At 42.6% G+C, this 23,625-nt stretch overlaps 2 protein-coding genes across 3 annotated transcripts in view; one reads left to right on the forward strand and one right to left on the reverse strand.

Moving 5' to 3' along the window:
- The window catches only part of dpysl3 (dihydropyrimidinase like 3), a 34,439-nt gene extending 20,175 nt beyond the window's left edge, over window positions 1-14,264 (forward strand). Inside the window, exons 9-14 of one of the 2 annotated variants that reach the window (XM_076749987.1) lie at window positions 1,229-1,385; window positions 2,218-2,359; window positions 3,229-3,399; window positions 7,171-7,350; window positions 9,843-9,996; window positions 12,376-14,264. In XM_076749987.1, the coding sequence (XP_076606102.1) occupies window positions 1,229-1,385; window positions 2,218-2,359; window positions 3,229-3,399; window positions 7,171-7,350; window positions 9,843-9,996; window positions 12,376-12,470 (899 nt within the window). In that variant the 3' untranslated portion in view covers window positions 12,471-14,264. Of the gene's footprint in view, window positions 1-1,228; window positions 1,386-2,217; window positions 2,360-3,228; window positions 3,400-7,170; window positions 7,351-9,842; window positions 10,015-12,375 lie in introns of both variants that reach the window. The other variant, XM_076749986.1, reaches the window with a different exon arrangement.
- Window positions 14,265-19,656: 5,392 nt separating this feature from the next.
- stk32a (serine/threonine kinase 32A) overlaps window positions 19,657-23,625 on the reverse strand; it is a 58,465-nt gene continuing 54,496 nt past the window's right edge. The window contains exons 12-13 of the mRNA XM_076751165.1: window positions 20,600-20,664; window positions 19,657-19,959 (exon numbers count right to left, since the gene is read on the reverse strand). Of these exons, the coding sequence (XP_076607280.1) occupies window positions 19,842-19,959; window positions 20,600-20,664 (183 nt within the window). The 3' untranslated portion in view covers window positions 19,657-19,841. The remainder of the gene's footprint in view (window positions 19,960-20,599; window positions 20,665-23,625) is intronic.

Consider the following 23,625-nt stretch of genomic DNA (forward strand, 5'->3'; position numbering starts at 1 on the left):
CTGTTCATTATCTCTGGAACACCCGCACGCGCATCTTATCTCTGACAGTAAAGCTCTTCGCTCAGATGCTGCGTCTTGCTTGAGATTTATCTAATTTGTGAGTTTCATCTCTGGGCATTAAACACTTTATTCTGCAGCGCTTTTAGTTCATTGTGTATCCAAGTGGAGTAGTAGAAGAGTAAAATAACACATGTTCCTCACTAGAATAAGACAAAACATGATGTTGATTCCATCTTCTAATCGTGTTTACAACTTTTACATGTTTTTCTCATTTAGCCTAATTGTTGTGAATTCTTGGTCCTCAAACCAGTACAAACAAACAAGAGACTTCCCTTTAAAACAATGTAGTCGTTATTACTTTGCTGCCCACTTTTCCGCTGTTTTTCGCTCTGTTGGTATTTTCCTTCTGCTCGTTGGTTGCCATCCTTCTGTCTGGCGGCTGAGGCACGTGGAACGCACATCCCGCTATCACTGCACCTCTTATAAGATGATTTTACCGTTTTTGCTGAAGCAGCTGATGTACACGGACTTTGGCTCTGCCTGACATCATGAAAAAAAAGATGTTATTCTTAGAGGAGTTCTCAGCTTTGTCATTCGGGATGGTTCAGCTGTCACACAGATCATTCCTCGCAGACCCAGGAAAGAGTGGAGGTGAGCCGAGGGGCTGGCTGGCTCTGATGGACTGTGAAATATACAGTTTTTGAGAATGGGACTTGGAGCACGGGAGAAACCAGGAGAATGTGTGCTTGGATGTCTTTGGTGACCTCAAAAGGACGACTTCTTGCGGTCGTGCACACTTTTTCGGGACCTCAGCGGGCTTGACACCTTTCTTTGGATCTACTCCCAAGATGTAACATTTAAAGCAGGAAGGCCATCAAACAGCGAGGTGTGAGAGCAAAGCACCATGAAGAAGAGGAGACAAGTGCTAGTGACAGGAATCAAACCCCGGCTCGTCATGCACAGAGGAGCAAGCTCAGCTACAACCCAGCCAAAGCGAAATGCGTACATTGCCAAGGGTGATGTTTGGCCTCGCAGAGATTAGGCGTGGCTCCTCTCATGCAAACACTCAGATGAATTACCAGAGCTTTTAGTGAGATTATACTGCTGACGAATTAATCAGGCTTGATTGATGCAACTTTTTGGCAATGCCAAGAATCACTAAAATAAATCAGTTTGATACGCTGTCATTGGATACTTTGACAGATTTTTACCATCGTTTCTTTCCCAGGAAATGTTGTGTTTGGGGAGCCAATCACGGCCAGCCTGGGGACTGACGGGACGCATTACTGGAGCAAGAACTGGGCCAAGGCGGCTTCTTTTGTAACATCACCTCCTCTCAGCCCGGATCCCACCACTCCAGACTATCTGAACACGCTGCTGTCCAGGTAGGTATCACAGCACCTCCCTCTGGTCGACCTGCTTATCATCTCCTGCTCAGCTGGGGGGTGAAACAGCACGTTTTTATTCAGTATTTGACACGAAACTGTGTCATATATAATAAGTGTAATCTCCACAAGTAACACAGCACAAGGCAAAGTAGGGCAACGGTACATTTGAATGGCATTGTCACTCGTATTGTACTCTTGTAAATACTTGTCCAAACCGCACACTGCTTGTTAGTGAACTGCATTTAAACACTCTATGGTTGCCATATATGCTTATATAGCAGCAAATAAAGCAGAACTGATTTAATTACAATGCTTTGCTGAAGGGTTACTCCCTCATTAGCAGGCAGTTCCTCGGCCAGGCTGATATTTAGAGTTGGAACCTAAAAATCAGTGAAAAATAATGATAAAGATCCTTGAATAGAAATGTAGCTCGTCCTAAACGTACCTGACGTGCTGACAGTCTGCAGGAGCTTGACCTTCTGTGCACCTGTCGCCTGCTTGTGCAAAGATTCAGACGTTTAGTTCAATGAATGCACGGAACTGGACTTGTGTGGTTTTGAGCTGCGTATGATAAATCCTGGCGGACTTCTTCTGGCATGTGAGTTTGAGCGTCATATGGAAAGAGAAATCATTAGCAACGGTTTGCACTGGAAGAACAAACTCTGGCACGAGGCGTATTTAAATCACTCTCAGTCCTCCTTCTGATTTGTTGTACATATCCTGTTAAAGTAAATAAACATTTTAGTTTTGATTGCTTGTGTACACTGATTGTGCAGCGCTGATGTAACTCCATCTGAACTCTGTATTTTCATGTTTCTTCGTCCCCCAGTGGAGACCTGAGTGTGACTGGCAGCGCTCACTGTACCTTCAGTGTGTCCCAGAAGGCCATTGGCAAGGACGACTTCACTCAGATCCCAGAAGGTGTCAACGGAGTGGAGGAGAGGATGTCCCTCATCTGGGACAAAGCTGTGGTGAGGACTTTAGAGGAAGGAGGACAGAGTAATGGGAGAGATTTATTCATGGCCTTTATTTTCATCTTGATTCACTTGCTCTCTAACCTTTTCTCCAAAGGAAAGTCGTTATTTTTGTGAGCTTTGTTTTAAACCAGACATCATCAGTCTCTGTTCTGTGATGCTCAGTTTGAGCTGTTTGCGGCTCTTTCTCATCTCTGTGGTTTCTATTTTTATTTTCCGTATTTTCATGAGGCCGCTCTTGCTCCCTGTCTCCCTCCTTTTATCTGGCTTTCACTTTTTTTTCCTGACGTTTCTCTCCTCAGATATTCGTCTCTCTCCCTCCTCCCTCCAGCTTTATTTCACTTTCTTGTTGTCACTGTCTCTGCCTTTATCTTTTCCTCTTCTATCTGCACGTCTGTCCTTTCCTTCACCCTTGAATACAGCACACTGCCCTCATTTTTTCCCCTTCCTTCTCTCTCTCTCTCTCTCGTTATCACTGCATCAGTGTGCTGCTAACAGACGCAGAGCATGTAGGTTTATACAGCTGTGGAGTGCAGCGCTGCCTGTAAAATGTGGAGGGGCTTTTAAAAAGTTACACTGAATCTATTTCCCTCGGGAAGTTACTAAAATCCAAGCTCATACCAAACTTGAATGGAGCCAGACTTCATGCTAAGCTAAACTAATTGCTTCCTACAAGACACCAAAATGAAGTATGAAATGTAAGGAAGATGCATCGTCTGGAGCCTTTTTTGTCTGAATGTAATCCAGCTAGAGCTACAAACATCCATGTATCTAAACCATCTATATGCTTTTCTATGCGCAGTGAGAGTGAGACTTCTTTTGACAAATGCTTTCTGATCCCCGTTTTTGCTCCTTTCCCCTCACAGACCACAGGCAAGATGGACGAGAACATGTTCGTGGCGGTCACCAGCACCAACGCAGCTAAGATCCTGAACCTGTACCCTCGTAAGGGTCGGATCGCCGTGGGCTCTGATGCCGACCTGGTCATCTGGGACACAGACTCCATCCGCACCATCACTGCCAAGACACACAACTCGGTACGTGCGGCGTAGTGAAATTTTATTGCTGCACATCCTCAATCTTACTTGGCTACAATGGGTGAATGCAGAGTGATGTGCACCAACATTTTTTTAATAATGGTATTATTACAGTACATTACAGTACTTCCTGGTGACATCAACCCATTTGCTCTGTTGTGCAGAAATGAGACTGGCTGAGTAGAAGAGCTGGGGTGAAAAAGAGCAGGAGATTACAAAATGCTGTTAAAAAGGGTGATTTTGAGGGAAAGAGTAGAGCAGAATATGAGATACATCTGTGTATGTATGTGTGTGTGTGCAGGAGACATGAGATAAAGAGAGAGAGAGAGAGAGAGAGAGAGAGAGGGTGGTTAGGGAGAGAGAGCACATTTTTGAGCAGCTTCCAGAGAGCTCTCAGTTCCTCTGAACGGAAATGAAGTCTCAGTGGATGTTCGCTACTAAGACGACTCACACTGCACTCGCCACATTAGCGGCTCTCAATGTAAAGTCGAACCTCACTAAATCCACAAACCCTCAGTAATGACTGATGTAATGATTTGGAAACGTAGGGATTATTCAGATACAACAAACATTCTGCCAGTGATGCAAACATTCTCCAAAATGCCCTGTAAAGTCCAACAAGAGGGGATCAACGGGGAATCTGTGCGCCGTGTAGTCGTGAGGTATTTCCATCCTCTATATCACATTCACTTGAACGGATCCGTTTGAAATGTTTTCATGATTGGACAACCATAGCGGGTTTAAAGAATGTCATTCATTGCACAGGATTGTGTAAACACTAATATTTCAAATACTTTCATAAACCCCAGAGATCTGGAACATCTGTACACATCGCTGGTAGGAAAAACAACTCGTCTCAAACAGCTTTGGTCATGAGACATTTGATTACATGGGAAACTTCTCGCTCAACACGCAGGCTGAATCAGAAGCGGTAGTGTAACGTGGCCACCATTTGCTCCATCCGCCTCCTGTGCAACCCACTGCTTTGACTCAGACTTTGTTGCAATTTGGGGCGCCGTGGTGGCCAAAGGGGTTTAAGGTTCTGACCATGAATCGCAGCGAGAAGACTGCTCGATTTCATGTGTTAATATTTGGAAAAACCTACAGACATGCTATTGCCTGCTCGTGTTGATTTGCTTTCCCTTTTGTCCTCCAGTCCTTCGAGGTCTGTCTAGCTGTGTTGCATATGTGAGAAATAGCCCCAGTGATTCTCTTTGCTGAAGTCTAGACCATTAGTCTGAACAAGTGATTCAATAACTTTCTTTAATTACGCTTAATGTCATTCTGACAATTTTTGTCAGTTGTCATGTGTTCAGAGTTAGGTAGTGAAACAAGTGGCGACATCAGAAACATGTGAAACTGTATTACCCCATTGCAGATGTCTTTTGTCCTCCCTCTGAGGATCGAACACATGAGCCTCATTAACACACACACACACACATTCTCTCTTACTCACACACAGTTTATATTAACTGTGTGTACGGTGCAGTATACCTGGTACATGTAAATAAAAACAGAATGTAATCATCTTCAAATGAACTGTGTTTACTGACGGCGGTCTTACAAAGTGTCCCTGAGCCCATGGAGTAATATCCTTTGGACTGAGCCTTTTCAGGACGCCCCTTTCATACCCAATCATGATGCTATCACCTGTTACCAATGGACCTGTTTACCTGTGGAATGATCCAAACAGTCTTTAGTTGCTCCTATCCAAAGTCGTTTGACACGTGTTGCTGCATCACATTCAGAATAAGCAGATATTTACAAAAATCAGTGAAGTTGATGAGGTGAAACATTAAATATATTGTCTTTGTACTGTTATATTTATGTTTGACACAGCGTCCCAACTGTTCTGCAGTGCGGGTTGTACCATTACACAGACATGAGAGCATCTCAAACAGGCCACTCACAGCAGACAAAGTGTACACACAGGAAATTAAGGCTTTACCAGTGTAGCACAAATCCTGCTTATACAGAAATACATTTGTGAGGCAAGAATGTGTTTCCTGTTAGTGTATGTAGGTGGGTCTCAGGAGTGATGAAGTTCAGTTGGTAGTTTTTAATTCGCCTTGCTTTGAGGCCTGATGGTGCTTGTTTAGTCAGAGAGAAAGAGCATCGCTGTGCCTCCAAATAGAGGAGTGGAAAAAGAAAGAGAGAACTGGACTAATAATACGCCTTCTCCAAATGTGGAGTACATCCACCGAGGACCCGTGGGTTCTTACATAATGATGTCACCCTTTCATTTCCTGCTGCTCATCCTTCCAGATAAAATAAAACAGAAGACCAGAGCACGGCAGCTCCCAGTTCCAATAAATCCACCTTAATGGATGGTCTGATGGCAGGCCAAACAGGAGCGGCCCTGTTTACCAGCACACTTTGCCGGGGAATGCCTTCTCCTGCAGAGTAAATATGACTTAGACAGTGCTGTGCCTTAGTTTGTTATCAGTAAGCCCACATCTGGTCTAAATTGCTTGTTGTTGTCAACACACAAACACTTAGATGCACATAAGGATATCCTGACACATAGACAAGAAGGGGCAGCAGCACACACACTCTGACACACACTTGGCTAAGTCATGACATCATGTTTGGCACACAGCGAGTCTTAGTTATGTCCTGTTCTGGCCTGAATTTGGACGGCAGCAGAAAACAGGGCCGTGTGCAGAGGAAATAAGCAACAATGGAATGAGGGGAGGGGACCATCACAGATCACAAACATGTAGAGAAAAGAAAGCTGGCACAAGGGCAGTTGGAAGAGGATGAATTGTGCTGAAGATTGAAAAAAAGAAAAAAAAACACAAGGGATTACATAAATCAAGGGTGAAGGAGGGAAAGACGGGGCATGAAAAGCACACAGAAAGAGGGATATATGGACGAAGGAGACGGACAACTGGAAAGAGCAACGAGGTAGAGAGGAAGGGAAAGAGAGCGAGAAGTACTACAGGGGCATTACACACCAGCTGGGTGACGGCAGCTGTTTGTACATGCCGAACAGACAAGTGTAAGAAACAAGGTGATGAATGATAAAGAGTGGGCGAAAGAGACTGTGGGATTAAGAGAGAGGAGGGGAGAAAGAGAAAGAGCCTCCGCTTCCTGTCTCCTCATTCAACCTCCCACAGCTCCCCCTGTTGTTGTCTCCCGCATCCCACCATCCGTCCTTCAAGGGAAGGTTCAAGAGCAGTTTATTTTGTTGTTTGTGTTCTGTCTCGAAATCCAATTTGATTTAATTTAATTTGATTCAGTCTTCAAAATCAAAATGATGCTAAAGCCCCATGACAAATTAATTAAACCGCCCCCCCCCGTTACGTGTTACTCTGAGTGGAGTTATTTGTTCAAACCTTAAAGTTCTGTAACTGCTCATTAAAAGTCGTCCTGTTCATTTTAAACAGCGAGTCCTCCTTAAAACCTTTGGTCTGAGTCATGAGATGGATTGAAAGAGTCAGGCTCCTGTTGCAGGGCTGAACGTCATATGATGCTTTTCTCTGTACATCTGTGTGTTTTTGTGCTCAATCATTCATTCAACACAAAGGAAACTTAGTTAAAAATGGTGACAAAAAGTAAAATGATAAAGTGTACATGCATGTTGTTGTGAGAGCAGGCATGTATATGTCTCTTAATATGAATATGATGCAGATTTCCACAGCATTTGTATTATTATTATTCTTATTCTATTCTGCATCTTCTCGTGATTTACTGCCCTCCACCGTTGCATCTTTGCTGCGCAACCTCATTTCTTTTCAGGTATCTAATGATTTTATTTTTGTGCTTCAGGCTGCTGAGTACAATGTCTTTGAGGGCATGGAGCTGCGTGGAGCCCCACTCGTGGTGATTTGCCAGGGAAAGATCATCCTGGAAGATGGGAACCTGCATGTGACCTCCGGCGTGGGTCGCTTCATTCCCTGCTCTGCCTTCCCTGACTTTGCCTACAAGCGTGTGAAAGCCAGGAAGCAGGTCAGTATATGTTTTACTTCTGTCACAGCCTTCTGTTTACGCTCAACACAGCAATTATTTGGTCCAGACCGTTGTCTTTAAACATTATGTAACGCTATATCCTGTTTGAAAGGCAAACTTTAGATTGTACAGCACGAAGCTACCTACACAATTGTTAATGTAAAATGAAATTGAACTGCTGCACAGATGAAGACAAAAAAAGCCATCATCGTATCCACCGCACTGATTGTAAGTGAATTCTGGTAAATGCAGGGTCCAAAAACACCACAGCAGTGCCCACTTTGCACCAGATTTGCCTAAATTAAAACAAACATGATGGAAGAGAGAATATTTGTTGCTTTAGATGATCGCACTTATTTAAAGACACACACACGAAGACAATAAGGGAAGGTGGAGGGCAGAACTCAAGGTGTTTTGGATCATAAAGATGGAAGCTGAAACAGAAGTTTCTACGGTGGAGAGAAACGTGGGTGGAGGCAGTGAAGTGGGACGTGGGGGAGATACAGTCTGAAATCAGCCTCCAGGGTTCAGCCCCGGCACGCTGGCTGTGCTTTTACCCTGTAGAGCACAGGGTCCACGCAGTGAGGGTGGTCGACGCTTTGTCATCATGGTTTTAAAAAGGATACAGTGAGTTTGGATTTGGATAACTTTCCAGAGAGACCTCACACACACACGCAGTAAAGGGGTTACCAAAGAGTCCCAAATTGACAATTTACTGCAGTCACGCGAGACTGTTCTGATTCTAGTTTGGCAAAAGGTTTGGAAAGACAGAAACGGTCCAGGCTCAGTCTCAGCAGCAGCCGATGTGAATATTTAGACTGTGATTCCAGGATAAAACCTATAGCTACACATCACAGAACAGTGAAGAAATGACTGCAGTTCATTAGAACGATTCGCCCTGTGCTATAATGCACAATGTACAATTTTCGGTTGCACAATGGCCATTTTCACACCTAGTATGCAAGTTACCAGGCAAGGTTTGACATCTATATGAAGACCTGGCAAGTTTTCAGTATCACAATCGGCGTGCGATGCAGATGAATATCCTTCAATATGCAGGGTGTAATGAAGGCCCTGAGTTTGTTTGGAAGCTGTTGCCACAGGTTGCAGAACACACAACAACACATACATCCTGCCAGCAGCTCCCATTAGTCTGTCTTTTAAATCTTTTAAGTTCTGTCGGCAGAACTTCAGCTCATATTATTTCCATTTCTGATTACTTGACCCGCCTGATTCATGTTGTGCCGCTGCTATACACTGTTTTTAAGGGTTTTTCCACCTGCCAAGAACAAAGAACAGTTCCATAATGGACATAGTGGTAAACAAAGTCCACTAAAATTAAGTGTACCTGTAGCATTTTCACTGTTTCACATGAGCATTGTAACGGTGTTTTGTCCCTTCTGGGAATGATTTCAAGCCTTTCCCAGCTGCCAGTCTCTCTCACATCATTTTATTGATTCTAGTCAGACACAACACCTATGTACTCTTTCAAAAAATGCAAACTAATGGGAGACAGCCAAGAAATAATATGAGAAGAGAAATAGCATGAGCGTGAGCTGTGCTGCTACATTAATTGAAAAACTAGAATCCAAGTGGAAATATTCCACAAATTCCTCACAAATTGCCTCAAAATGCCTCATTAAACACTTCGATAGAAGAGGAAATCTCCTCCGAAGCGTAAAGAGTTAACAGCATTTAACCATTTAATTTACGACAATTTAAACCCATAGCAGACCCTGCTCTCTGCTCTCTCGCCGTCTTATTTATGGGCCAGAAATCTCATTGTTCAACCATTTCCTAATTTGCAGCTGGCTGGTGATGAGAAAATGGAGCTGTAGTAACAGTGCGCTGTTTATCTTGGTAGCAGTCGCTGTTATGCTTTCTTCATTCACAGATGTCTCTTTTTAACTCTTGACAGAGCGTCCAAGATTCCACTGAGTCACGTCACAGGCAGACAGACAGGCAGACAGACAGACAGGCAGGCAGACAGACAGACAGACAGACAGACAGACAGACAGGCAGACAGACAGACAGGCAGACAGACAGGCAGGCAGGCAGACAGGCAGGCAGACAGGCAGACAGACAGACAGGCAGGCAGACAGGCAGGCAGGCAGACAGACAGACAGGCAGACAATGGCTTGTTCACTAGTAGCATAAACTTTCAACTTGCTTTGAAAGTGTACACATGCTGTATGTTGTTCTTTTTCTGCTCCAGTCTGTCAAGCTTTTGCTTGCTTTTATGTCTGTGTTTGTCTTTGTGTGTAAATCTGGAACTGGTTCTTGGCAGGAAAAAGGCCCTCTGAAAAATGCACATATAATTCAGACACCAGCAGTTGCACAAACAACCATATAATGCTGAACAGGTGTGGATTTGGTGACATTAAGTCTTTTGCAAAGGCCATGATGTCTTTTTATTCTTACCCATCCTTCCTTCTTCCACCTCCTCTTATGCTTCCTTCTCTCTCCACCTCCTCCTGTTGTTTGTCCTGTAGCTGGCCGTCCTGAGGGCAGTACCCAGGGGGATGTACGACGGCCCGGTGTCTGAATTCTCCATGTCCCGCGGTGGTACCCCCTCCGCCTCGGCACGCACCTCTCCCACCAAACAGCCTGTCAGAAACCTGCACCAGTCTGGATTTAGTCTAGCAGGTAACCCTGCACCCTGCGGTGAGCCCAGCTTCTGAATACAACCCCCACCCTTCTCTCACCCAGTCCTTTGTTTCATCAGTTTCCCGTCTGTATTGATTTGTGTTGTTTGTAGACACATCATGCATGCGCATCAGTCAGTCTACCATCATTATCTCAGCCACTGCTTGATGCTGTGAAGGACAACGATCATGTGATTTTTAACACGCTGCATCATGAATGATGCATTCACAGTCCATGGCGTTAAATATGACACCTGTAGAGAAATCTAATAATCTCTCATTATCCTGTTTCAAACTTAATGATGTTCACAGTATGGCATGCAGTTGTTTGCAGTCCGTCACACTCCTTCGTAAAAGGGTTTATTCGCTGTTTATATGACAATTTCTCTGTTTATGCATGACATTAAGTTGGCAGCTTTAGCTCCCTTGAGTTGTAATGAGCCACACTGCAGAAAGCATTAAGTTCAGTTTTTGTACACAACCAGTGAAAGTTGGCTGGCTTTCTGTTTTTTGCTTTAATGTGGCTTGACATGAAGTCAACATTTCCCCAAATTAAAACTGCACAAACAGTACTTTTGACCCATACTCATGACGTGAACTGTATTCTACCTTTTTCAGACGAGTTAGCATTCAAGAAAGCAGCCCAGTGCATTTGTGCATTTCTGTGGTATGCACATTGTACGAAGCATGTGGTGGTTTCTATTATCCCGCATTCCTGCATGTATGAAATTTATTGCACTTATTTTATTCTATTTGAAGCATGCATGCAGATTTAAGAGCATCTATGAAACATATATTTTGCACCACTCAAGATCTTAATAGGTTCGTCTTCCTAACTCAGGTGATTCCTAACTCAACCTCTCCAATAAAATACCTGTCATTACCCTTTGAGGACACTGTGACCTCTAACTAACTCTTTGTAATGTCAAGCTCCAGTCGGAAATCTAGCTTTTTTTCCACAGTTGCACTTGTAAGTCACGCTGGATAAGCATACTGGCTCAAGGCCTGAACCATACAGCGTGCAAGATTTCAGTCCAGGCATCTGGACCCAGTCCATTAAGAGAGCCTATCAAATGTGAAAGATCACAACACAATGTATTCACATTCAGCATCTGTTCCACTATGCAGAGCTGCTGAATGACAGTCTGATTGTGCCCATATGTAATGTCAGCCTTGGATTATCTCAGATTTAGCAAACCTATGTGAGAAATTGTTTTTGTCAGGCCACCGAACAGTGGTACTTTGTACACGTGGTAAAATAATGAACCAGATCAGTCAGTGTTTCCGCTGTTTCATAATCAAACAGAGCGATGATAGCTGTTATTGTAGCTATTCGTTCTGTCCTCCCTGACAGTCTAAACGTGTCCATGTGTGACCTTAAATCAGTGACAGCTACCCCTTTTGACCTGAACAGAACAGAGCTGCGCTCAACATGGGACCGGCTGTCTTTGTGAATGCAAGTGGTATTTTTTAACGGCCAGCCACTCATTTTGAACGAGAAGCCCACAGGATGGTGTTTAGCCTTCGGCCCCGTTGAGCAACCTGTCCTTACAAGCGTAGCTGATGTGCGATACCTCATCGATGAAAAAAGAAGGTGACCTGCGCTGGAAAGAATTTGCACATCTGAGTGCATGAATTTAGAGGGGAGTGAGGCTGCCCCTGCTTTTCCCAGGCTTTGTAATGGCTATGTGTGTTTGAGAGAGTGTGCGCTCTCTCAGAATGAGTCAGTCTCTTATCTATTTTAGTTTTTCCAGGGCCACCACCTGCAGAGTTAATTTAGTTGTCTGGAAGGAGATGGGAAGGATTGTTTGCCTGGATGCAGCCTATCGTAGTCTGACATCACTCAGCTTTCCATTTATATACACTCGCTGATGATTTGTTGCAGCCCTGGCTCATCCTTTGGAAACTGCATGCTTTATGTCAAACTGTAGTTCCTTCTGTTAATGTTTCAGCAGCACTCACGCAGCACACGGTCCGCTGAAATTTGCACTTCCTGTCATCTCTGTGACGCCTACCGTATATCATAGGCCATAATAATGTGTCTTGAAAAACCTCTAGTGTCTGGAAAGTAATAATAACAACAATTATTTGTGTGTTATGACGGCATAAAAGCTATTCTGAGGAGAGTACGTTTGAAGGGTTTGATGAATGATGCCAGTTTCCAGAGCAGAGCTAAAGGAGTACATCTCATCATCAGCATCTGTAAAGTCTTACTGGTTCGTGTAGATGGATTCTTGTTACGTACTGCTACAGTTGAGGCCATTTTTGTGCTGTTTGTGGTTAATTTCCCCTCAGAGCAACATGAGGACGCACCACAGTCTTTTCCCAACTGCCTCCATTGTAACCTGCGTCGTCTTTCTCTCCCTTTCTCTCTGTCCAGGTCCCCCCACCCCAGATGACATCCCCATCAGGCCTGCTGGCCGGCGTATCGTAGTGCCCCCTGGTGGTCGTTCCAACATCACATCCCTCAGTTAAACGGCAGGACGAGGGGGTCGCTTCCAGAAAAGGGAGAGCAGCCAGAGTGCAGGATTGAGGGTGGGAGGGAGGGAAAGGGGAAGTGGGGGAGGGAGGGAGGGAGGAGGAGATGCATAGGACCATGATTAGTTAAAAGTTAAAAGAGCAAAACACTGAATCCTCATGCCTTACCTGTCACAGTGCTACCTTGCTCAGATGAGAACAGTATCCCTTTTCCTGGGGAATTTGGAGTATTGAAGTGGTTTGGAGTTGCGACTAAAGAATAAGGTCACCACCAAAGCACAAAACACATGAGCAGTCTTCGTATCACGTCTTCTCAGTGTAGAATACACCACAAATACAGTGAAAATGTCCACTTGGTGCTTTGGTAATGGAATAATACACCAGTAAACCTGCATACTACCACATTCAACCAAGAAAGAAAACAAACTATGCTCTTAAAGGAAAATGGGTGCTGCTTTTCTCAGAATGATGCTATGGTTCTTTCACCCTGTTTGGCTTTCAATGTCACCCCGTTTTCAGTAGCCTGCTTTCTCCATAGTCAGCAAAGCAAAACACTAGATCCCACATTAGCCATGTATTCTCATGCAGTACCATTGATTAGCTCTAGGTGGCATTGTATGTACGGTAACTGTAATGTAGCTTTGTGAATGATGTTGTTGCAGCCTGTTTGGTCCTCCTGGACCAGTACGAGGTATTTATCAAGTGTTGGAGCAGGAGTGCTGTTGGACGTGGAGCTGCATGGGCCACATTAACACGGGTGACGTGATCCATGATCCATTTGCCCCCCTCCTCTGAGGTGCTTGATAAATACCATCCCCATGATGTATTAATTGCTTAATTATCGGTGTTAAAAAAGGAAGATAGACACATCTGCTTAAGAGAAGATTTTGTGAAGACAGAAGAAAAAGTAAATAATAGAAAGGGTTTTAATATTCTTTATCCCCTAAAGGTTTATGTCAGTTTTTTATTTCTTGCGCTCCATCATGGCTCTATTAAAAGAAAAAAAAAGAATTGTAAGAAACCGTCCTTTGCATTTGCTTCTAGCTTAATGCCTGCTCCTGTCATCCTGAAATCATCTTGAGAAGGAGAACGGAGGAAAAAAAGATACAAAAATCTGTTCACAAGAAGAGCGAATAAACCCAACTTGTCCCTTGTAGCGCGACCGTAACTAGCTTTGCAATCGAGGGCAAAGAAAAAAAAACAAAAAACAGATGCAATGAAATGAGTAAGTAACAAAAACCTGCTTTCAGATAACAGCACTTCACCTCTGGCTTTACTTTTTCATTGCTGACAAACTGGGCTCTCATCTTAGGACAAAGAGGAAGACCATCATTCCCTTGTCATCCCAACATTACCCTCTAATGCAGTCCTGGCCAATACTAATCCAACATCAGCCTAAATACAGCTATGGGTCCAATTCAGTGTACTTTACGCACTCTGGATCTGATTGTGTTGGGGGTCTTTTGAGCTCTTTTTTACGTCTCTGCTGTTTTCTGATAAGGCAGGGGGGTTGCGGTGCAGTGAGGAAAGCTTTTATTTGTCGCTGTCCCACTGTGGGGGAGGGAGGGCGGGAGGGAAGGAGATGGCGTTTTCATTTGGCAGTGGTTTGGCAGACTCTGAGGCAGGCACAAGTGGTGGTTTGTTGTATTTATGTTAGTTTGACAACCTTTGTTATTGTTTTTATGTTATTTCTTTTTTACTGTTGTGTCAAAACCCAGAGATGGCAGGTCAAAAATAAGGTGTGTTGTGGAGGTATGATTTGTTTCCTGAATAAACATGAGTTGCAACTGACTGACTTAGATCTCTTATTTATATTAAGTATGAAGTATGAGTCTTTTTTGCTAAATAAAATCTTAAGAGGGAGACCTAAACTTACTGGCTTATTATTTGGTGTAAAAGAAGGCTACATCTTTTTTTATATGACATTATAAATGATAATCAAAAATGCCCTGTTTCATGGATTTACTTCAAGCTTTTTCAGTTTGCATACGCATTAGCATTACATTTATATTTTCAAGAAAAGGCTGCAGATTTAGTTTGCATATGTAGCTCTCTAAATTCATCTCCATATGCATTGTGTATTTACACTATGTAGATGGACTTTACATGTAATTTATGTAAATCGTCAAAGCTCATTTTTCAATAAACCAGAATTACTTAAAACCATGCAGCGGCATATCTCTGTGTCAACCTCTTTTCTGGGTGTTTATACACCTCCAGATTCCACTTTTATGGGCCTGTTCTACTGCTTACACAGTCTGTGAACAGCCCATTTATTTAGACTGTCAGTGACTGACTGAGTTGAGAGATTTAAACTGAATGAGCAGCATGCATAACCTAAAAAACAAAGGATGTGGTTTGATTGACACCAACATCATCATTTCTAACCTCTCTGAGTCTGTGGTGAGGCAGATATATCATACACATAATAGCCTAAAAAATACGATAAAAGATAAAAATAAGAAAGATAAGATAAAAGATAAATACTGAGTTTTATGCCAACTCAGCTTTCGTACGACTGGATCAACAGCTCAAGCCCATTGAAAACAGTATGCTCTTATTTTGATGCAATTTATCATACGGCCACCAGAGGCAGCACTGCACACAGTCACCTGCTCGCGGCGAAAATTCTTCTTCGCTGGTACTGAGAAGTTCACCTGCGGCCGTTGGTTCAAATGTTAAGCGTCTGTTCAATTAGCCACTTAATATCCGCCGGACGCCTGTCGTGGGCTTCCGGCATTGTGGACCCGAGGCTCCTGAAACACTGTGGAAAGTGTCGGACTCTAGCTAGCTTCTCCGCTAGAGTTAGCCTGCTAATTCAACCTACGCTCACTGTGGCAACATGGCGGCGCTACTAACGTTAGCATACACTTGGAAACGAGCCAACGGAATTCCCACTAATAAAGGATTTTCAGCTCGAGGTAAATTTGTTTTCATATTGCAACGTTTACTGTTTTGGTTTACAACAGCATCACTCAAGCAAATGATGATGAGACCCTTCATAGCTATCCAGTGTTTACAGTGGAGTGCAATGCTTGGTGCTAGCTAGAGGGGCGTAGTTTGGGTGGTTGCTAACTTTGGGATTGTCTCAGGTCAGTTTGCCCTGCTGAGGCAGCCAAGACTGTTAAGTAGAAACTGCTGTGAGATCTGTCAAAACGCCAGGAGGGCTTAACTTATGTGTTGCAGTCTGGTTTCTCTGATAAAAGATGCTGCATACAATGGTGGAAGAAGTACTCAGAAAAGTAAAAGTAGTTATACCACAATGTTGAAGTATTTTGTCACAAGTAAAAGTCCTGCAAGTAAAGTTACAAAAGTATCAATGGTCAGTATCAAAATATACTTAAAAGTACCAAAAGTAAATGTACTTGTTGTGAAAAATGGCCCATGTTAGAATAACCTGTATGAAATTATTGTATTGATTATTGATGCATTACTTATTAAGTATCACTTTAAATTGCAGCTGGTAAAGGTTGAACTAATTTCAGCTACTTTATTCACTGCTATTTTATAACCTCCCCAAAGTTCCTGCATCACAGACTCTTTGTCATGAGAGGCTATGGTTTGTCCGAACTGTGTAAATTAGCCTACTGGTATGAAGGGTGCACATTATGAAAGTAATTTAGCAAAACAGCACATTTATCACACTCTCACTGTGGAGTCTAACGACTTGGCGGAATGAAATATCCAATGTGTTCCCTCATATCAGGGGTTACACACACTCAACCTCAGTGTGAGGTCCACCAGTAAAATGGCTGCAAGGTCCCACTTGCATTGTTTAATGGTTAGTAGATGTCTCATGACATCATAGCAATCATGTCTGATGGCAGAGATGACGATCGTAAAATGCTGACTAGGTCTGGATAGTGAGATGAGTCAGCAACCTCAAGCTAAACTGGAGTGGCGTGTGTGGTGGTTGCTTGTTGGTGTTGTCGGTTGCCTAATGAGAAACTGTGTCTGACTGTAATGAGAGGAGAGGATAATGTACATTCAGCAATTGTTATTATCCAGTCTGCTCTGAAACAAGAAAGATCTTGTGTTAGTGTGTACAATGAATCGATAATAGTAAGTATTTTCAACATTTATGTGATACCCTGAGGTTTTCTGCTTGTATCTGTGGGGTTTCCTGGCAGATTGTGGATGCATTTATCAACTGGAAATCCCCCTCAGACCAGCCATTAATGTGTAAATGTGCTGCCTAAGCTCAGCCCACTGTGTGTGAGAGAAGGGATTGTACCCTCTAGATGACCTAGAGAAGTGGTGTACACAAATTTGTACGCTGTGGATGTGTGTGGGTGGGAGAGAGAAAAGGAAAAGCATATGGTGCATGTTTGATGCTGAGGATTCATTACTAAAGAATGCCCTGAGACACATTGGAAAAGAGAGAGAGAGTCAAAAGAGTATTCTCACACTGCATGAGAATACCTGATTCATTTAAAGATGCACAGCAGCCACTGAAGTTTGGGAGAGGACTGCTTTCTGTTTCCACGTCTCCTCTTGTCGTATTTCACATGCTTCACTTATATTCAGTTATATCTTTGCATTTTATCCATGGATGTTCATACCGACATCTCCACCCCTCTCTAAGTTATTAACTGTACTACAAGCCAGTTAACATTGGGGGGCAGCATTATATTTAGGATGGTGGAGAGCAATCAACACCTACACTAGTAAATATTTAGATTTAGATTAGGATAAAGTCCTTTTAGCATGATTAACATCTTTTCCCCTTTTTATTACCTTTCACTCTTCCTAGTGAGAGGCTAACATTACTAATTATTTGGAATTCTTATTCAGTAAAATATGTTGATTCAGAAAGACAAAGTGAAATAAGGCACAGGGTACAGCAAGATTGGTTCTGAAAAAGAAAGTCATTATTTAAGGCACACCTTAATAGTTTGCAACTCCATCACATTTGAATACAATAAACACACAGTGACAACTGAAGGACAACAAAACCTTAATAGGAATGAAATTCACAGGTGTGGAACAGTTCTGTTCCCAGACTACATCTTTTTTTTTTTTTTTTTTTTTTTTTTTTTTTTAGACAGACATTTGGTTGAAAAATGGTCTTACCTGGGTCAAAAACTACTTGTCAATGATTACTCTATACATTCTTGTTTTGGAAGGGTTGAATCTGCCACATCAGATGATTACCAGTCACTAATTTAATATAATCATTCACAAATATTATTTACCCCAGGTATACCTTGGATAAGTCCATCTGTCTAACTATCCCACTATATCTTACAACTTGTACAGGAAACCACCTTTGGATCCGTAAAGTTACATCAATGACAACAACAGCATCAACAACAAGAACACAAAGGTAAGTCAAAACATTGTATCAATTTTCAATAGAAAAGTGCCAACAGTAATGAATTGAATAGAGCGAAATATGTTTTAAATATAATTACACGTATCAGGCTTGAAAGGATTGAGTCGTATTGCAGATAGATAAGACCAAGGTCAATAGAATGACGAGGCATTAGTAGAAACCACATTAACTTACTGGTTGTGAAAAAAGCTCAGGTTGTTTTCTACCTACACATATAGTTTAAGGGAACAAGCTGTGTGCCATATCTGCTATAAGGCATCCCTCTGCAAACTTCAAAGGCAGGTGTTGTGTCTTCGACATGGTTTTGGCCGAGTTTGCAGTAAGAATTAGGGGTATTGCCTCGCCTGGTGTTTATTTTGTCCTTCATTGTTTCCTTGTTAATAACTCTGAACATGTGAAAATCAGTTTTAAGATTGTTTTTTTTTCCCCACTGTGTCATCCACCTCGTGCCAAATTGCTGTTTAATTCCATCTGCACAAGAATGTTGCTGCAGAATGTATTTTTCTATGGGAGCAATTAATTGCAAATACACATTTACAGACTTATCTGGTGGCACATATGTAATTGGTTGAATCCAACACAAAAGAGGAGGGACATTAAACGATTATTTGACAAAAACAAATTTCAATGCAGACAGTAACTGAAAAATGAATCTTATCTAGGACTCAGCTTAATCCTTGTCTATAAAACCATCCCTAAGGGAATAAGTATTCACTCACAGCTTTAGATTTTTTTTTTTTGTTTTTGCCTCTCTGTGCATAAATGCTACAGTTGATGAAGAAGCATGTGCAAAGCAAGGTTCAGTGCAGAACACAGAACATCTACCGACTACCTTTTCTACGTTTTCTTAGCTATAAACCTTTTATTTCAAGACCCAGCTGGTCTTTTGCAGATTGAGGCAAAGGTCAGTTCAAAATGTCAGTGTTTTACAGGAGTTCAAAACCAGGTTCACAAAAAACTTTCAGCAATAGGTCCACTTAGTGCCTGAAGCTTTCAACCTGTATTGACTTGGTAGTAACTGAAAGCATACAAGTGAAGAAAACTTGCTGCGTGTTTTGCCTGTATCTGCAGCTGATGTAGCTGGGACATTGTACCAAATGTTGCAATCCTACCATCTTTTTTAGCTTCACTAGCAAAGCTAAGCATAATGACCACTACAACCATGTGTCTGCTGCTATGATAAAAGTGAGCCATTCCCGCTCAAGCCTACAGTTCAGCTCTTTATTTTCTATCTAAGAGGAATCTGTGGTTGCTGTCTTAAAAACAAAGGCCTCGATTTACCGTAGTAACCTCTCCATTTGAATGTTTTGTACTCTTAGTATCATGCTCGACCCTCAAGTCATGTTGCTCGCATGGGGGAAAGCCACCCCAAGTGTTTCTTTTTCAGTATGTTAGCCAAACTCCTTATGCCAGTTCTTCTTTAGTCCATTTCCATGTGGCCCTTGAGAACCACTGTTACATTTAAATAGCTCTAATTAACCAGAGAAATCCTCGCTGAGAATAAAAATTGAGCGTCCTGTCCAGATCAGCAGCGCGCACAGCTTTCAGCCATAGTTGATCACATCGGACTTTACTTCCTGTAACAGCTAAGAAGGTGTGGCAATGTCTCCTTTTTTTGGCTGGGGAGTGACTTCCTCTTCACTTCAGCACACTGCCCAGAGTAGAGGTTGAGCAGACCTTAGAGCACCAGAGTGATGTAAGGGGCCATGATGTGAGAGACACTCTGCTGAGGGTCATTCTTCTTGGCGAGAGAAAAGCGAAAAGCCTGGCTGTCGCATGGCTGCTGCTCCAGGAGTCCATTTCACTCCTGCAGGTCTGGAGCTCTTGATAATGTGTTTTTTTTGGGGGGGGGTGAAACGTGATGCATCAGTGCATACAGCATTTGTGTTTGTATAGATGATGTTGTGGTACAGGAACATTGAAGAGTGCCTGTGCTGATACAACAATAGGTGTCTGGGTGTTAATAGCTGATCTACAAGCTGTGGGCAGGTGCAAGTGATAAGGGAGTCAGTAGGGATCTCAGGTTAAGAGAGCTATCCTGATAAGTAGGCAGCCGGTTCAACATTGTTGTTCTGTCCGTCCTCTATTGCCTTGTTCTTCTCACTCATGGACAGCTCAGAGGACTCCGAGTCCACGACTGCTTTCCTTGACCTGTTGAGCAAACAACACCTTTTGTTAACATTGAACAGATGCAGGTACCTAAATAAACAGAATCAGTCAAAGTAGTTTACAAGAGAGAAGTGCCATCACAAGTTATTTCCCCTAAAATCTTAATCTTCCACAAGCTTCAGTATTTATTTGGTATGCCTTTTGTGGCTACAATTTATGAATGATTTAGACAGATTACAAGACTCTAATGTGTACTGCAAGTGACGTTTTCTCTTCTTTGCAAATATTTTATTAATCTTTTACTATCTTTTCTGTATTGTCAACATGGGGGACACTCTCTCTGCCCGTCACTGTGTTTCTGCCTTAATCACACACCCACATATATGGACCAGATCTTCTGCCACAAATAGCCACATTACTGTCCTTTCACACCATCCTACACGCTTTCACCAGCCAGCAAGGAGAGGTTTTTTTTCCACTTTAAACAAAGCCTGACTACAGTCTATAAACTGCAGAATGTTTTATTAACCACACACGCAGTCAACCAAACAGTATTAATTGAACATTGTGTTGGCTATTTTACACATCTTTTTACTTACTTTTTTAGTTTCACAACACTTAACACTACAGCGCTGTACAGTATTGGTCATAGAGAATGCGTAGGGCAGCTAATGGAGCTTACTTTTCTCTGTTGAAAATAATGAAGTCTCTCTGGACATTATCCAATCGCTGCTGCAGCTGGCCATTCTGGAGGAGAGACAAACAGAACGACGTCAGCAACTCAGTGATCACTGCTGGCAATTCTGACAAAGCAGCAACACAGTCGAGATCATCAGTCATTACCGTTCCCAGCTCACAAGTGTTTACATTAAATGCACACACATTTGTTATCACTGTTTAGAGACGTAACTTTTCGTAGTACCTGCTGCCTCACACACACAGTATGTAAAATGTTCAACAGGCAGTACACACTGTTTTCCTCATGCTGGCTTCATCTCCTTTAATAAGCTGCCAGAAGAGGAAATTGACCTAACTTTAGAGGACACTTGTGCTCTGATGTCTCCACCTGCTGCATGCTCTCATACATATTTGGCCCACTTAATCAAGTGAGATCATCCAGCTCTGTCATGCCGGGCTCTGTCAAGCCGGGCTGTTCTCACAACTACTGTAGTGCCAAGACAAGTAGACAGGTGCTTTCTCACTCTCCCAAGGAGGCAGTGAGGAGAGGGATCATAGAGATACACCATCATTGTGACGTTGTAGTGTGTGTGTGTGTGTGTGTGTGTGTGTGTGTGTTTTACAGAGACAAACTAGGGATGCAACAACACGAGAAAATTAACAAATGTCGATGGGTGTGTTCATTTGCTAATGATATACCAATATCACTTATATGTGTTTACACCTTTAGATTAACCTAAATGAATCACAAATTCCAAAATTAACACAAAAAAACTCTCTGGCCACTTACAACCTCCAAAAATGTCTTCAATTTGAAAGACTTTTAAGATCAGGGCATCGGGGGGGCTCGTTCTCAAGAACAGGACCTCACATAAAAGCTCAAACACAAGTGCGAGTACATGCTGCTTCACCACACCCCTCTAGTCAGATTGGCCCTCGAAGCTCCAAGCCCAGGCTCCTGGAAGCCTCCCCAGGAGAGAAATGGCTGACTCCCTGCCCAGAGCTGTCAGTCACACAGCCAAGCGGTGAAGCTGTGTACAGGTGCTGTCACAGTGGGCGAGCAGCCACTGGCAGACCAAAAGCTATCAACTAAATTAGGGCAGGAAAATAGAGAGAAAGAAAGAGAGAGGAGAGGGAGGTGTATGCGTGTACATCTGAGAAGTGAAAGAACAGAAGGTGTAGAGTTTGCATTGTGTAATAATTGTGCCTAATTGTGCTTGCATGAGAGGAGAGGGTGAAGAAGATGTAGGTCTATGATTAGCATATATGTTAATCGCAAGTGAAAGACAAAGAGTGTCTGTTTCTTTTCCTGTGGGTTTCTGGTAAAAAGACAGTCACAGCAGCATCACACAGGATAAAGGCAAATTCACGTGGACTCAGAAGGAACATAAAAGCAACTCGGTAATTCTCAATCATTCAAACATAGACTGGGAGAACAGGGTGTGCTTGTGTGGAACAAAAGGACAAAGAAACAAGCTGGCCAACAGAGACAGAGGAGGAAAACTGCGTAATTTGTCAAATATTAATGATAGATGTGATGCATAACAGATGTGACAGATGAGGCAGTAGGTATGATGTAGTGTCCCTCTGATGCTGTCATGCTGACATATTCTGAAGGCATGACAGAACGTGACTACAAAAACACCACCTTTGTATAACCTAGAAAGCACACAACCTCCACAATCCACCGTCTCGGTTTCTCCAAGCTACATGCAAATCAGGGTCGGCCCCTCTCCAGCCCAGAGGGTGGTGGTAATGCCCCTGTTTAGTAACTGCCAAAAACATTAACACTTGCATTTACAACAGTTAGCTATGCTGCTAAGACTTATGGATGACGGCCATCGATCGCCTACGAGCGAGACACAAGTTTTATTGTTTTACAATTTGTGAGGAGTTAAGCTTAAGCCTACATCTTGCTAAAATGTGTCTCAAAACACCCAAGGACCACCTCACCAGGTTGGTTTGAGCAGTTGGTTTTGTTGATTCGATGCTCTTCTTCTCCTCCCTATCCTCTGTCTTGAGAATTAAGGGTCAAATGGACATTGTTGAAGACAGTGAAAGAAAATGAGGAAGGAAAGGAGGAACACTTTTTGGAAATGGGATCCATACACAATGCTAAGAGAAGGCTCTGGCCTTGCAGAGAGTATGTTAAAAATGCTTTAACTTAGACACTTCACTTGTTTTCTCTCTCTCCCTATCTCCCTCTCTGTCTCTGCTTTACGATTTTAAAAAAGGCATTTCAGAAGCTAATTGCTCCAACTGCTTGATTAAACTTTCCATTTAGTGAGACAAACCAACAGGGAGTGCTCTTCTGGACGAGAGACATTTCTCAGCATCTTTATCCGGGCTTACTGTGTGTCTGTCTGTGGCTGCGGACAGCTTTCATTTGTAATGTGCCTGCTAATATGTCCTGTGATTGAAGTCGGAATTAGAGAACTTTTAAACAATATATAATAAATTACATAATACCCCAGTAATTAAAATGATTCCCAATTCTTACCCTGAAAACAAAAGGTGTCATCAAAATAGTGGACTCGGTTTGAGTGCAGAGCATGAGTGCTCATTAATTTAAAAGTAAATTCAATTAATATAAGATCATGGACTCTATTTTAGAAAGTATGATGTAGAGTGTAGGTTTTTCCACATTACCCATAATTTATTGTTCTTTGGCACCAAATACTTAGACAACACATCTTGCCTGCGCTATTGGTTTTAGAAGAACAATCTGGTGTAAATGGTGGATTTATTTTTACCCCATCAGGAATATTAAAAACAAGCTGATTAGGAATGCTCAAACCATAATTTTAACAGTCCGGAGACATATTATGTCAGCATTTTCAGCTGAGTTTGCCTGTGTTCAGTGAAAAAATCTATGTGGAACAAGCTGTGCTTCTTGAGCTTCAACCTCTGATGACATTCTGAAGACGAGATCTGACTCTACACTTTTAATTAGTGGCAACCATGGAGCTGTATCCCCTGATACACATGCAGCTCTCTGTCTCTTCCACTGGCCCATTCATTTACCTGACT

The sequence above is a fragment of the Chaetodon auriga genome, chromosome 15 (assembly GCF_051107435.1).
Source record: "Chaetodon auriga isolate fChaAug3 chromosome 15, fChaAug3.hap1, whole genome shotgun sequence".
Lineage (NCBI taxonomy): Eukaryota > Metazoa > Chordata > Actinopteri > Chaetodontiformes > Chaetodontidae > Chaetodon > Chaetodon auriga.